This window comes from Tamandua tetradactyla, chromosome 20, assembly GCF_023851605.1.
Source record: "Tamandua tetradactyla isolate mTamTet1 chromosome 20, mTamTet1.pri, whole genome shotgun sequence".
Taxonomy (NCBI): Eukaryota; Metazoa; Chordata; class Mammalia; order Pilosa; family Myrmecophagidae; genus Tamandua; species Tamandua tetradactyla.
The window spans coordinates 10,960,702-10,974,862 of NC_135346.1; the positions used below are offsets into that span (position 1 = coordinate 10,960,702).

The 14,161-nt window shown below is 43.2% G+C and overlaps 1 protein-coding gene across 2 annotated transcripts in view; it reads left to right on the plus strand.

Annotated features, from left to right (window-relative positions):
* SLC22A4 (solute carrier family 22 member 4) overlaps nt 1-8,025 on the plus strand; it is a 51,399-nt gene extending 43,374 nt beyond the window's left edge. For both annotated transcript variants that reach the window (XM_077138395.1, XM_077138396.1), the window contains 4 exons: nt 1,146-1,360; nt 2,917-3,099; nt 5,133-5,268; nt 7,565-8,025. In XM_077138395.1, the coding sequence (XP_076994510.1) occupies nt 1,146-1,360; nt 2,917-3,099; nt 5,133-5,268; nt 7,565-7,640 (610 nt within the window). In that variant the 3' untranslated portion in view covers nt 7,641-8,025. The remainder of the gene's footprint in view (nt 1-1,145; nt 1,361-2,916; nt 3,100-5,132; nt 5,269-7,564) is intronic.
* Nucleotides 8,026-14,161: the final 6,136 nt, after the last annotated feature.

Here is a 14,161-nt window from a genome sequence, read left to right on the forward strand (position 1 = left end):
CAGAAGAAGAAAAGAACCACACACAAAGAGGTGATGATCAGAGCTAGGAGATTCAGGCTGCAACCAGGCCGTTTTCAGAGCCACCCTGTTTTTCCTTTAGAAGAAATCAATGAAAAAGTCCAGCTTTTGCCTCTGGATTAACTGTGCCCTCAACACATGGTTCCCTCGCTGGGGACCTCCTTAGTTCATACAGCATAAATTGCTGAGCCCGTGAGGCACTAGTCACCCTGTTTATCTCTAACCTGCTCTTGTCACCAAATGTGGAAAGCACTAAGACCCCTCGGGCAGTAGAATTTTTGTTTTGCTTTGGATTAAGGCATGTGCCTTCCAACCTAGTATAAGATGTATAAAAAGACCCGGCAGCATTCCTGAAGATATTTTTCAGACATGCTTTGTTTTTTTCAGTCGTGTTAATAATAAGCAAACCTCTACCTAGAGGAGCCTTCATGGTGCAGTTATTTCTTCTCCATAGAGAAGCTTCTAGGTGAAAGTTAATTGACCACAGGGCAAGCGGTCTGCACTCTGTGATGTTTTGAAGTATTATGGGACTTGCATTCTTTGTCTTAAAGTGAGTTCCACTAAATCAAACTTTAACCATAATTGGATGGCCTGGCATTAGCTATGTGTGGTTTTCTTTCTTCCTCCCTCCCTCCCTCCCTCCCTCCCTTCCTTCCTTCCTTTCTCTGTCTCTCTTTCTTTTGGTAGGAATGAAATCTGGGCTTTATGTTCACTGATACTTCTGATATGCTTTCCTCAAATAATAGCTCTGGGGAATGAAGTTGTACAAACTGTCCAGGAAACTCTGATATTTGAAGTCAGTTACCCTAGAAATAGTTGTTGAACAGTGTTGTATCTAGATTAGCACAGTCCAATAAACCTTTCTGCACTGGTGGGAATTGTTATATTTGCATCGTCCAACACAGACCCTCCAGCCACATGTCGTTCCTGAGCACTTGACCTCTGGCTAGTGTGACTGAGAAACTTCATTTTTAATTTGATTTCATTGTAATTGACTTAAATTGAAATAATCACAAGTGGCTTCCGGCCACATATAGGAGGCCACGATCTAGGCACTTTCTTGACCATCAGGAAATGTTCGGGTGGCTCGTGCCATCCTTCTGTCATCGTTTTCTTTTGCGCTGCAGGATGCTAACCTCAGTGGGTTACTTTGCGCTGTCTCTCAGCACGCCGAATTTGCACGGAGATGCCTACCTGAACACCTTCCTCTCCGCCTTGATTGAAGTTCCAGCGTACATCACCGCCTGGCTGCTCCTGCGGGCGCTGCCCAGGCGTTACGTCATAGCTGGGGTCCTGTCCGTGGGAGGAGGGGTGCTGCTCCTCATTCAGCTGGTGCCCGCAGGTACGGATGAGCCCGTGTTCGCAGTTCGCCCGCCCGCTGCCGCCGCCCCGGCTGCTTCCCTGCTGCCAGCTCCTGCAGCCTCTGCGCAGGAAACCACTCGCGCACCCATGCGGCAGGCCGCCACGTGTCGTAGCCCAGGTTTCCAACAACCCCCCTCGGAAACTGCCGACGGAGGCGGCACCGTAACTCCCCAGCCACGTGCTCGGTAGAAGGACCCACCTAAACCCCCGAACCTCTTCGTCAGAGTCATACTTTTGACACCTGATCTCTTGGTACTTTCAAACCTTTTCTACGAGACATACTTTCAAGTGTTAACCTCCGTTGTACGACGTAGTCCCTGCGGACATTCAGTGATTTTATTGTCTATAATCTTTGAAGAGTTAAATAGCACACAAAGATACATAGGCCCCTCTCTTTCTAACTTTTTCGTATTACTCAGAGGTTAAATCAATCGATTATCAATACATAGCAATATACATAGAAATATATTTAACAATAAGGAAAAGATAGAAAGGATTGGTCCTTCTCTTTACAGATCAAATTTAAGTACATGAACATGCTAATAAGTGACCGTGAAATTGTTAAGGCAAATATAAAACAAGTGGACCAAGGAATGCTAAATGACCTCGAGTAACAGGAGAGCAGAGTATAAAGGCATCCCCCACTCTCCACCTTTTGAAAAACACTTTCTCTTCCACTGTCTTCCTGACTGGACATAGGCCCTCCATCTTTAGGTCCATTTCTGATCAGTAAGACATTGGAAGAGCAAGTGTTTTTTTGTTTTCATTTTTTGGGGGGGATATATCCTTATGCTATCAAAAACATTCCCAAACAAGAAAAAATGATAAAAGCAATTAGATTAAGAAAGTGTCCCTTCTGGTAAGGACACAAATGGACATTTGCACACCAGTATTTATAGCAGCATTATTTACAATTGCCAAGAGATGGAAACAGCCCAACTGTCCATCACCAGATGAGCGGCTAAATTATCTGTGGCATATACATACGATGGAATATTACACAGCTGTGAGACAGAATCGAGTCATGAAGCATGTAACAACGTGTGGACCTTGAGGACATTATGCTGAGATCAGCCAGAAACAAAAGGACAAGTACTGTATGGTCTCATTGATATGAACTGACATTTGCAAGTGAACTTGGAGAATTGCAGTTAAGAACAGAGACCATCAGGAGATAGAATTAGGGTAGAGTTTGGGTAATTTGTGCTGAAGGGATAGATTGTGCAACAGGACTGATTACAAAAATTCAGAAATGTAGAGCACAATCCTACCTAACTGTAATACAATAATGTTAGTATCCTGGATGAAGCTGAACGTGAGACTGATAGAGGGAGGAGGGCTGGGGGCACATAGGAAACCAGAAGTTTTCTTTCGTAATACTTTCATAAAGACTGAGATGATATAATTTAGGAGTGTCTAGAGGGAACAGTGATGGTACTTAAATGTACAAATGAACAAAAATGTTTTTGCATGAGGGAAAGAAAAACAAAAGTATCCCTCTTAAAACCCCTTGTTTATACTGGATCCCTTCTCCAGATTACCACATGGTGTCCACGGGCCTGGCGCTGCTGGGGAAGTTTGGGGTCACCTCTGCATTCTCCATGCTGTACGTGTTCACTGCAGAGCTGTACCCCACCCTGGCCAGGAACACGGCCGTGGGGGTCGCGTCCACCGCCTCCAGGGTGGGTAGCGTCGTGGCGCCCTACTTCGTCTACCTCGGTGAGCTGCGGCCCGCCTGCTCGCGGGTTCTTTAAATTACTCTTAATTATAAAAAGTAGTAGCTGTTAAAAAAAAAAAAAAAAGTAATAGATATTCATTGTGAAAAATCCAAACCTGGGAAAAAAATACAAGTCCACGTCTCCTCCCCTAAATCCATAAATCACAGTCCCTAGAGGCTGCCAATATGAACAGGTTGGGTGAGTAGCCTTTCTGTCATCTTATTTTGCACAAGTATATACGCGCAAATACAAACAATGTGAGAATATACATATTGCTTTGCAGCTAGCTTTTTTATAAACTTAACATTGTATCGGAATATCTTCCCATCTTCGTATCTCTAGTGCTTCTTACTTTTTAATGCTTAATAAATGGCACTACAATAAATATTCCACTGTGCCTTTGTGCATTATTTACATGAATCTGGATTCATGGATATTCCTAGAAGTAAAATTTCTGCACCCAAGAATACCTTTAAATATTTGCATAGCTATTGCCAAAATGGCCTCTGAATATTGTACCAATTTACAATCCAGCTATATCTGAGAGTGCCTGTTCCTTCACATCCTCACATGTAGCAGGAATTATCCCATTTTTAATCATAATAATTGTATTTGAAGGAAATTAGCCCTTTGTGTATATGTTGTAAATATTTTTCATAGTTTCTCATTTGCATTTTGACTTTATGGTATTTTTGGCAATGCAGAAGATTTCCATGTTATATAATCAAATGTGTCGATGTGGAATAACACCAACAGGGGCTTCGGTGGGATGTACAGGGTAGGAGCGGGCCCTCCACGCCTGGTCCCTATCAGGGTCCCTGCTGGTGAGAGACGGAGACGCACCTCCTTATCCTTCCAGGTCGTGCATTGGTTACCTACTGGTTGAAGCGCACACACACACACACACACACACACACACACACACACACACATCCCCAAAGGCATACATTAGTTCTCAGAAAAGTTGTACTCTAAACCCTTGCAGAGAAAGAAAGACATTTTCCTAACTTAGATATACTCACACAGCCGCCCTGACCCACAGCTGAGTTAGCATGTCATCATACAGAGCATTGTTGCTTCTTCTTCCTCTCCGAGCTCTCAGACACGCTCCAAGGGCCCAATGGTGCAGCATTGGCACCTAAAAAATGGTGTCAACCACAGAGCTTTCTATTCCATGACAGCCACTCCTGTTAGCTGCACAGAGGCTGCAGAGAAGCTTCAAGAGCAATGCTTTTCTTTATGTTTTAGGCCAAATTATTTGGTGTGTTGATCCTCTGTAATTTCTGTATGCAGAAGGGACTCAGGACGAGAGCCTATCATTCCACTCTCTGAATAATCACAGATAAAGTGAGACAATTCTTCCAACTACACATAAAATCAAGGCATATAAACATTCTTTTCCTATTTGAATAATATCAGATAAAATCTTAACTGCAAAAAAACACACAACCAAACCTAGCACAGTGCTTTCACACATTTCACAGGATATGTGCCTGGCATTTGCTGATTCAAATTGGATTGAAAGTATGACTTAGATCAGAATTTTCTTTTAGCATTCCGTGGATCTGTGGACCTGCATTTCCACTGCAGCCTAATAGCTTTGGCAGAAGCCAAGCTCCCACCAGCCTTATTACCAGAATCTGTCTCTAACATATCGGTCAACCTCTTCCCCTTGATGCCCTCCCACCCCCATTTCCAGTTACCTCCACCTTATGAGGGGAGCCTTGGTCAGCAAAAACTTTTAACAAAGGAAAATCTGTCACACCTGATTAAGTCGTAGCTGAGAGAATGCCATTTGATACAAAGTTCTTAAGAAAATGCAAAATCAAGTGGTGAATGAGTGGTTTTAGAAATGCAGGGCCAGTGGAATCTGCCAGAAGGGAACTGTGATATCTTGCTTACTTTTTTTCTTCTGAAAATGGTCAGATTTGAAAATGTTCTCAAATACTGTTTGACGCCTTTACAAAATGATTCTCAGGAGCATCCAGATAATTCCTGGATCTAATTGCTGCTCTTATGTCCTGGGCTTCACAGGTGCTTATAATAGAATTCTGCCCTACATCCTCATGGGCAGTCTGACTGTCCTGATTGGAATCCTAACCCTTTTCTTCCCTGAGAGTTTTGGAATGACTCTACCGGAGACCTTTGAGCAGATGCAGAAAGTAAAAGGGTAAGTAGAACTTGAAAAAAGGATACCAGAATTCCTCAGAAAGAATAAATATGCAAGAAAAGAGATAAGGTTCTGAAAAAGAAAATGAAGTAGAAACTAGTACTATCAGAAAGTAAAGCATCTTATAAAGCAATGATAATGAAAACAGTGTGGTAATGCATAGAAAAGGAAGTCAATGGAATAGAAAAGAGGTCAGAATTAAACTCAAGAAAACATGAGAATAAATATATGATAAAAGTGGCTATTCAAAATCAGTGGGGGGAAATTTAGATTATTCAATAAAAGTTGTTAGAATATTTGCATAGTCATTTTGGAAAAAGAAAAAGGACAGTTGGAGCGTACTTCAAAATACATCAAGATAAATTCCAGAAAGATTACAAATTTAGGCCTAAAGGTAAAATAAAAAAAAAAACAGAAATATTTGTATAACCTTAGAGATGGACCATCTGAGCATAATATAAAAAGTAAAGAGCCATAAAGGAAAATTATATTAATATATCTGGATTATATGATTTTTTAAGTTGTTGGTATAACAAAAAGAAATCATAGATAAAGACAGAAGTCAACAAGCTAGGGGAAAAGCAAGAGGGACATAGGACTAATGTTCCTATATACAAAAAGCTCCTAACAATCAGTAGAAAAAGGTAACTTGTAGAATAGTTGGCAAAGGACCTGAACAGGCAATTTATAGAACAAGAAATGTAAATGGCCTGGTATGAAAAATATACTTATCTACATTAATACAGAAATGTAAAACAAAATAATAAAAATAAATATCACTTTTTTGGCCTATGATTATAGCAAACATTTAAAAGATTAGTGGTATGGTAGAGAGGTTTAGCTTCTAGAGTGAAACTGCCTGTCTCAAAGTCCCAAGTCTACTGCATAAACTTGGACAAATTATTTAATTTTCTCTAAGCCTCAGTGTTCCGTCGTTTATATGGGAATATCATAGGGCTGCTGCAAGCCTATATACGATTAAGTGGTTTTAGTTCCTGGTCATGATAAATGCTCAGTAACTATGGCCTATTTTAGGCACAACCTGGAAGAAAATACATCACACTATTAACACTGACTCTCTTTCTGCAGTGGTCGGAGAGATAAGACTTCAAAAAAAAATTCTATACTTTTGTATTATTTGAATTTGTTACAAATATGTATCACTTTCATTATTAAAAATTTGGGTGGTGCCACAGTGGCTCAGCAGGCAGAGTTCTCACCTGCCATGCCGGAGACCTGGGTTCAATTCCCAGTGCCTGCCCATGCAAAAAAAAAAAATTAATATACTTGCTATTTTTTTTTTTTTTTTTTTTTTTACATGGGCAGGCACCAGGAATCAAACCCAGGATCTCTGGCATGGCAGGCGGGAACTCTGCCTGCTGAGCCACCATGGCCCTATACTTACTTTTTAATTTAAGTGTTTAAATTATTGACTGGATTTTAAATCTATCATTTTCCTGTTTTTCTATTTGCCCTGTTTGTTCTTTGTTCCTTTATTCTCCTTTTTTACTTTTTAAAAAATTAATCAAATATTTTATTATTCCATTTTATCTTCTCTATTACCTTAAATAAAAACAATAATAATTATAAAGATAAAAAACAAAACAAAACTCCTATTATCCCAAAGCAAGTGGAGTCTCTAATATAGAGACACTGGGCCAAAGATTTTTTTTTCTTTTTTTTTTTTTACGTGGGCAGGGACCGGGAATCAAACCTGGGTTCTCTGGTGTGGCAGGCAAGCATTCTTGCCTGCTGAGCCACCGTGGCCCACCCAACTGGTCAAAGATTTGACGGTAAGTCTATATGTGAATAATTCTGATCCCTAACAGAACACATTCAGCAATAGGAACCCATTTTTGAGAGGTTTTTTTTCCTTTTTTAATGATACGACTTCTTCAGTATCGATGTTAATTTGCCAACAAGTTCATGCCCACTTCTTTCTCTCCTTTCCTCAGGGAAACTGTAAAAAACTTTAAATTCTGGGCTTTGGGGCTGTGCCATGGCAGCTCAGCAGCAGAATTCTCGCCTGCCATGCTGGCGACTCTGGTTTGGTTCCCAGTGCTTGCCCATGCCAAAAAAAAAATATATATATTAAATTAAATTCTGGGCTTTGTTTAATTAAGAAAATAGCCCCAAATACTCAAAATCATAAAATACTAGTTCCAGACTCATGACATTCTTACTAGAATCAAAATAACCCTTGCTCATTGGAGATAGTTTTTTCAGTGTCAGTTCGACATTTGGGGAAGGAGAGTCTTGAATATTTAATTTTCCTTAGCAGCTATTTCATTTTCAGGTTCACATCCAGGAAAAAAAAAGGAGATTCGAAAGAGAAAGAAGAAAACCCCAAGGTTCTAATAACTGCATTCTGATAGAATTTCCCCTCCTTCTGGTGAACTGAAAAGTAAAGTCCTGGAACTCGGTGGAGAAAGCAAAGAAGCCTTTCCCGCTGAAATGAACCAACTCTAACAACTGACACTGAAAAGGACCCCACTATTGAGATGTGTGCGTCATAGAGCAGACTGCGGACCGCTCTTCCACAACCTCTTCGCCTTAAAGAGCAAAGCTTTTCCAGAGAATCGTCCTTATTTTTAATGTGATGAAATGAGATTGTAAGGCTTTTTGAAAATGTGTTAGCCAAAGACTGGTAAAATCCACATAAAGATATTAACACTGGTTTCCAAACACACAAATGCCATTCAAATAAAAAGAATGTTATGGTATTAATGCAACTGTATTAGGTGACAATGGTGTGTGTGTGTGTGTGTGTGTGTGTGTGTACAGATGTAAAGTGATACACAACATTCAAAAGTATAGGAGTTTTTGAAGGAAACTCTTATATGTCGCTAAGCAAATAATAACATGCACTATTCTTACCCAGAAAATGTTTAATGCTCCCTAGAGTGAGATCAATGGCAAATATTAATACTGTTTTCCAGGTGAATTGGCACATGGGGCCCATCTGCCTTCAAGAAGGGAGCCAGGCAGTTTCTAGCTTTAGTTCCAGCAGCTACACTGCAGAGCCTCCGGAACAGTCCACACTTGCAATGCTCTTCTCAACCATGTAACTAGACCTTCTGTTTCATGAGACGGGCTTAAGAGATATTTTGCTGGTAGAGAATCAGGAAAACTGCACAAACCAGTTAGATGGGTAGAGGTGGTTTGTGTGTCCTCCAGCGAAGGGGGTCAGCACGAAGTAAGAAGGTTTCAAAGCCAACCAGCTGGAGGGCCTCTTAAAACCCATTTCCTGGGCGGGTCACGGTGGCTCAGCAGGCGGAGTTCTCGCCTGCCATGCTGGAGACCCAGGTTGAATTCCTGACGCCTGCCCATGCCAAAAAAAAAATTAATTAATTTAAAAACCCCACGCATTTCCTTCTATGCATACATGCCTTGCAAAGAAGTTATCCACCTGCATCCTCTCTGGCCAGCTGTGCATTGGCAGGTCAGCAGGGACAGAAGCTCAGCTCCCCAAATCAGCAGTATACAAGACAGAAGCCACTGAATGTCGGCTGTGTGGGTCACTGTGGACCAGGCATGCTGAGACGACAGCAGAGCACGGCGTTCCCCAGGACACATGGGGCAACATGCTCTCTTTGCAAGGGGCTCCCCTGAGAGCAGCGCCCTGGACAGCTACTGACCCTTTCACCCTCCTGGCGCAACAGCACGCTTGGAGAAATAAGCCAGCACTGGGTTTTGATATGCTGCTTCATCTCCTAAAAATAATCATCTTCAAAAGGAACTTTTCATGATCTAAATATTTTTCAAAGGAACCTTTGCTGTATCGTGTTGCAAACTTCTGGTTATTTCAAGATCCTTTGAAATAAGGGATTAAGTTCAATCCTTTGAACTTTTCTGATGAACTCGGGATGTTTTCTCTGTGCTGTCATATTTTTAACACACATTTTATATCCAGCACGTGGACCCAGGGACCCTACTTTTTGGAAGTAGGTTTGGTTTTTATATACAGAATACAGAAACGTTTCTGTAAAGTGTAAAACATTACAATTACTGCACACATTGGTACTGGTGTGTGGGGGGGGTGGGGGGTGGTAATCCTGCTTTTTCATTATTTTAAAATGCACTAGAATATCCTAGCATAGTTGATCCTCTGTCCTCAGCCGCCCAGCACGTTTATGGCTTTGTCCCCTCTCGTGTGGCCCGCCTGTCCCCTGAGCCTCCTGGCACCCTGCGGCCTGTGCTGCAGTGACAAGTCCGGCTGCCACCGAGGCCCCCCGCTCCTCCTCGAGGGGCCCCTGCCTCTCCTGCGCCCCCTCTCAGGCTGCACCATCCTGCCCTGATCGGCTTCCCCACACCAGCCTCACGGTTTCCAGCCCTCTCTACACTGGTGATCACCAAACATACGTACGGAGCTGAACGCCAGACTGGCACGCCAGCTGCCCAATCCCACCCCCGCTTAGATGTCAGCAGTACCCCAAATTCAACACGCGCGCCTCACCCCCCACCCCCGACTGCTCTTCTTGGAGCCTTCTCCACCTCAGCCAAGGCAGCTCCGTTTTTCCTCTTGCTTTCTCTCTCACATCCTGCCGCCAGACTCTCACTGAAGTCCTCGGCCACAATTTCACCGGACCTGGACTCGAGCTTCTTGGGTGAGCTCCATCAGCTTCCTAACCAGCCCCCTCCCTCGTTCTGCTCCAGCAGACTTTCAATCTGTTCTCAGCGTAGCGGTCAGAGCAATTTCCATCAGATCCTGCTGTCTTTCTGCTCAAAACCCTCCCATGGCTTCCCCCGTCAGTCAGAGTTTTTTAAAGTCCGAATCCTCAGGATGACCTTTCAGCAGGAGACCCTCGTGTCCTAGATGCCCAGGACAGTCCCAGTTCATCTCTGTTGACCTGGGCTAATTACTAATGGGTCTCCCTGGTCACATTCCACTCGATAGATGCCCCAATTTGGATGATAAATGATGCAGGGACACCCAGACTCCGGGGCCTGCCTCCACCTGCCTCTCCCCTTCGACGCCCTGACCTCACCTCCTATTACCCTCTCCACCGCCTTCTCCGTCCAGGTGTCATTCTCAGGACATCCTAGACAGGCTTATGCACGGTCCTCTCCCTGGGGACCCTCTTCCCAGCTGTCTGCACGGCTGTTCTCCTCACTTCCTTCTCTTTTTCGCTCAAATGTCCCTTCATATGAATTCCTACCTGATACCTATTCAAAGTTGTGTCCTGTCCTCTCCCGAGCCTAACCTTACCCATCCCTATGTCATTTTTCTTCATAGTACTTGTCACCCACCGACATCCTAAATAACTCACTCCTTCGTTTTCTTTATAGTCTCTCTGCTTCCGTTAGGATGTCAGCTCCTGGAGGCACGCTCTTGTGTTACCAGCACCTACAACAGTGGTTGCACACAGTGGGCGTGCAATGAACGTTTGTTAAACAAATGAATGAGTGCATTATCATTACTATCATGATTATAGTTGAATGGGAAAAGGTGATCATTAGTTTCCAAAAAGGAAAACATAGAAACTTTTCGGCTTCACAATCAATCAATGAATACTAATTGAAGTGCCATGTGACACTGTTTTTCCCATTACCACATCAGCAAAGATTATATGAGAGTATTCAATATTGTGGAGGGTGTGATGAGATGCACTCTCACACTCTTCTGATGGTGAGCTGGTTTGAAAGGATGTATGTCCCCTAGAAAAGCCATGTTTTAATCAAAATCCCATTTCATAAAGGCAGAATAATCCCTATTCAATACTGTATGTTTGAAACTGTAATCAGATCATCTCCCTGAATGTGATTTAATCAAGAGTAGTTGTTAAGCTGGATGAGGTGATAACATGTCTCCACCCATTTGGGTGAGTCTTGAGAAGTTTCTGGAGTCCTGTAAAAGAGGAAACATTTTGGAGAATGAGAGAGATTTGGAGAGAGCAGAGAATGCTGCAGCACCATGAAGCAGGGGGTCCATGAGCCAGGGACCTTTGGAGATGAGGAAGGAAAACACCTCCCGGGAGCTTCATGAAACAGGGAGCCAGGAGAGAAAGCTGGCAGATGACACTGTGTTCGCCATGTGCCCTTCCAGATGAGAAAGAAGCCCTGATGGTGTTCACCATGTGCCTTTTCACTTGAGAGAGAAACCCTGAACTTCATCGGCCTTCTTGAACCAAGGTATCCTTCCCTGGATGGATGCCTTAGATTGGACATTTCTATAGACTTGTTGTAATTGGGACATTTTCTCGGCCTTAGAACTGTAACTAGCAACTTATTATCCCCTTTTTAAAAGCCATTCTGTTTCTGGTAAATTGCATTCTGGCAGCTAGCAAACTAGAACAGATGGGAATGTAAATTACTTCACTTGTTTCTAGAAAACAAACTGGCAAAGTGTTTCCAGAACCTTTTAAAGTGCTGATTTTCTTAAATGCACTAACTCTATAACTAGGAAATGGTCAGAAATATAGAAAATACGTCTGCATATAGATGTTTATCACAGCTTTATTTGCGACCTTTGAAAACCAAGTAGAAAAAAAACTAATGTGGACATAGTTAAATAAATAATGGTATATCCTTATGAAAGAATAAGGACTGTCTTATTCTAATAACATGATAAAATGCTTATGATATCATGCAAAGGTTGAAAAATAGCATGCAATACTATCAACAAAATAAGTAGATGGATGAATAAACTGTATTTAAAAGGCATGGAAAAAGAACAGGAAGGAAATGCTTCAAGTTATTAACCATAGGTGTGTTTGGATGGTGGAATTATAAACATCTTCTGTTTTAGCTTCTTTTCTGTTGTTTCCCATATTTTCCAAATATTTCACAAATAACATACATACTCTTTATAATCATAAAGAAGCTTAAAAATAAAAACTTTCGTTGCATGTCAGCTAAGTGCCAGGGCTTGGGAAGCAAAGATGAAGGACGCGAAGAATGCAAACTTCTTGCCCTCAGTGGGCTCAACTTGGCCAGGTTAACCCCCTGCCAGTTGTGGCCTCAGCACCCAGGGAGTGGTCTCTCCTGGGGCAGAGCCCCGTGGAGGCTGGATCCCAGGTTCAAGTCATTTTCTCCCATCCATGCTGGATGTTTTACCCCTCTCCTCTCACCCCGCTTAAGCAGCAGTCACCTCTGTCCTGGCTTAGACCAATCCAAGCTCATTAGACTGAGACACAAATTACCTTATCCCCAAGATCATAGTTAACAGACTGCTGAATGGATTGTGAAAGTTCTGAGGTCTTGATTATCAGCAGCTGCCCTGCCACTGCTGCTTTCCTGCTCCCATGGGCTCTGACCCAGCACATCCATTCCCCTGGGGACACGCAGCCCACCTCTTTCAGCTGTCTCCCAATTGCTCTCTCCACCTCCACTGTCTTGACCAAGACCTGGCTCGTCCCTGAGGGCTCCACTTCCCTCGTGGCCCTGACTCGCTGGAGTGGAGCTACTTATTTTCCACTCCTCATGAACCTCAGAGCCAGGCAAGGTCTCAGCATTTTCCTTGTTCCCCACTGCTACTTCCAAACCATAGCCCCTTTACCCTCACATATTAAACAATACATACAATGTCTCCCTTGAGGTTTGCATTGTACCCTTCTGGCTGCTGTTGGCAATCTGCCCAGTTGCTTAACCACCTTGTGCGAGGTGTTGGTGACTTTTGTACTTAGGAGAAGGCACCTTCCAGCTCACACACAATCCTTCACCCTTGCCTGCACACTGGACCCTGTCACTTGAACTCTAGACTTCTTGTTCCCCTCCTAATCCAGTCTCACCTGGCAGCATTTCTCTTTGCTTCCAGTTTATAGATCATGAGCCCTGTTCTAGTCTGCCAAAGCTGTCAGAATGCAACAAACCAGAGATGTTTTGGCTTTTAATAAAAGGGGATTTATTTAATGAAAAACACGAGCTGGCCACAGTGGCTCAGCAGGCAAAGTTCTCACCTGCCATGCCAGAAACCTGGGTTCAGTTCCCGGTGCCTGCCTGTGTGGGGAAAACAAACAAACAAAAAACATATAGTTCTTCAGAGGAAAGGAGCTAACTTTCAACTGAGGTTCTCTCTTACATAGGAAGGCACAGGGCGATCTCTGCTGGCCTTCTCCCCAGACTTCTGAGTACCAACAGCTTTCCCTGGGGTGATTTCTTTCTCCAAAGGCCTGGGCTGAGCTGCGAGTGCTCCAGGTGGGCTAAGCTGCTTGGGCTGTGCTACGTTGAGCTCTCTCATTTAAGCACCAGCCAATTAAATCAAACATCATTCATTGCAGCAGGCATGCCTCCTAGCCGACTACAGATGTAATCAGCAACAGATGAGGTTCACGTACCATTGGCTCATGTCCACAGCAACAGAACTAGGTGCCTTCACCTGGCCAAGTTGACACCTGAACCTAACTACCACAAGGCCCTGGTTTCATTCACACTCTTGCCACTACCCTGGCCTTTGGTTCACTCATCTTGAAAAACCTAAGGCCAAGATAAATCAAACCATTTCACTCTCCACTGTCAACACAGGCTGCTGAATTAAAATACAGGAGAGAAGCGGGGTCATTGTTGGGTTGGAGGAACAAATGGGTTGGGGGAGTGACAAATGGCTTGAGGGTCTATCTGTGATTGGAAATGTAAGTTTGTAGAGACACCAGTTTGCATGGTTGTGTGGTTTTCTCCAGCGTCCCAGGGTGGGAGTGAAGTATGCAAATGGTTGGAGTTGGGGCTTTACAGCACATGTGAGCCGAATGACAAGTCAATGAAGAAACTGAGAATGGCTAAAGGAAAGGGCACATCTAGACTGGAGAGGAAAGGGAACAAAAATAAGGCAATTTATGTTGGGTCTAGTGTGCTGTGCCCATCTACTTTATTTTTCTGTACTTGGGGTGTTAGAGGTCCTGGCACAGTGCTAAGTTCCAGAAAGGGGCATCATCGGCACCACTTCTCTTGAACTGTT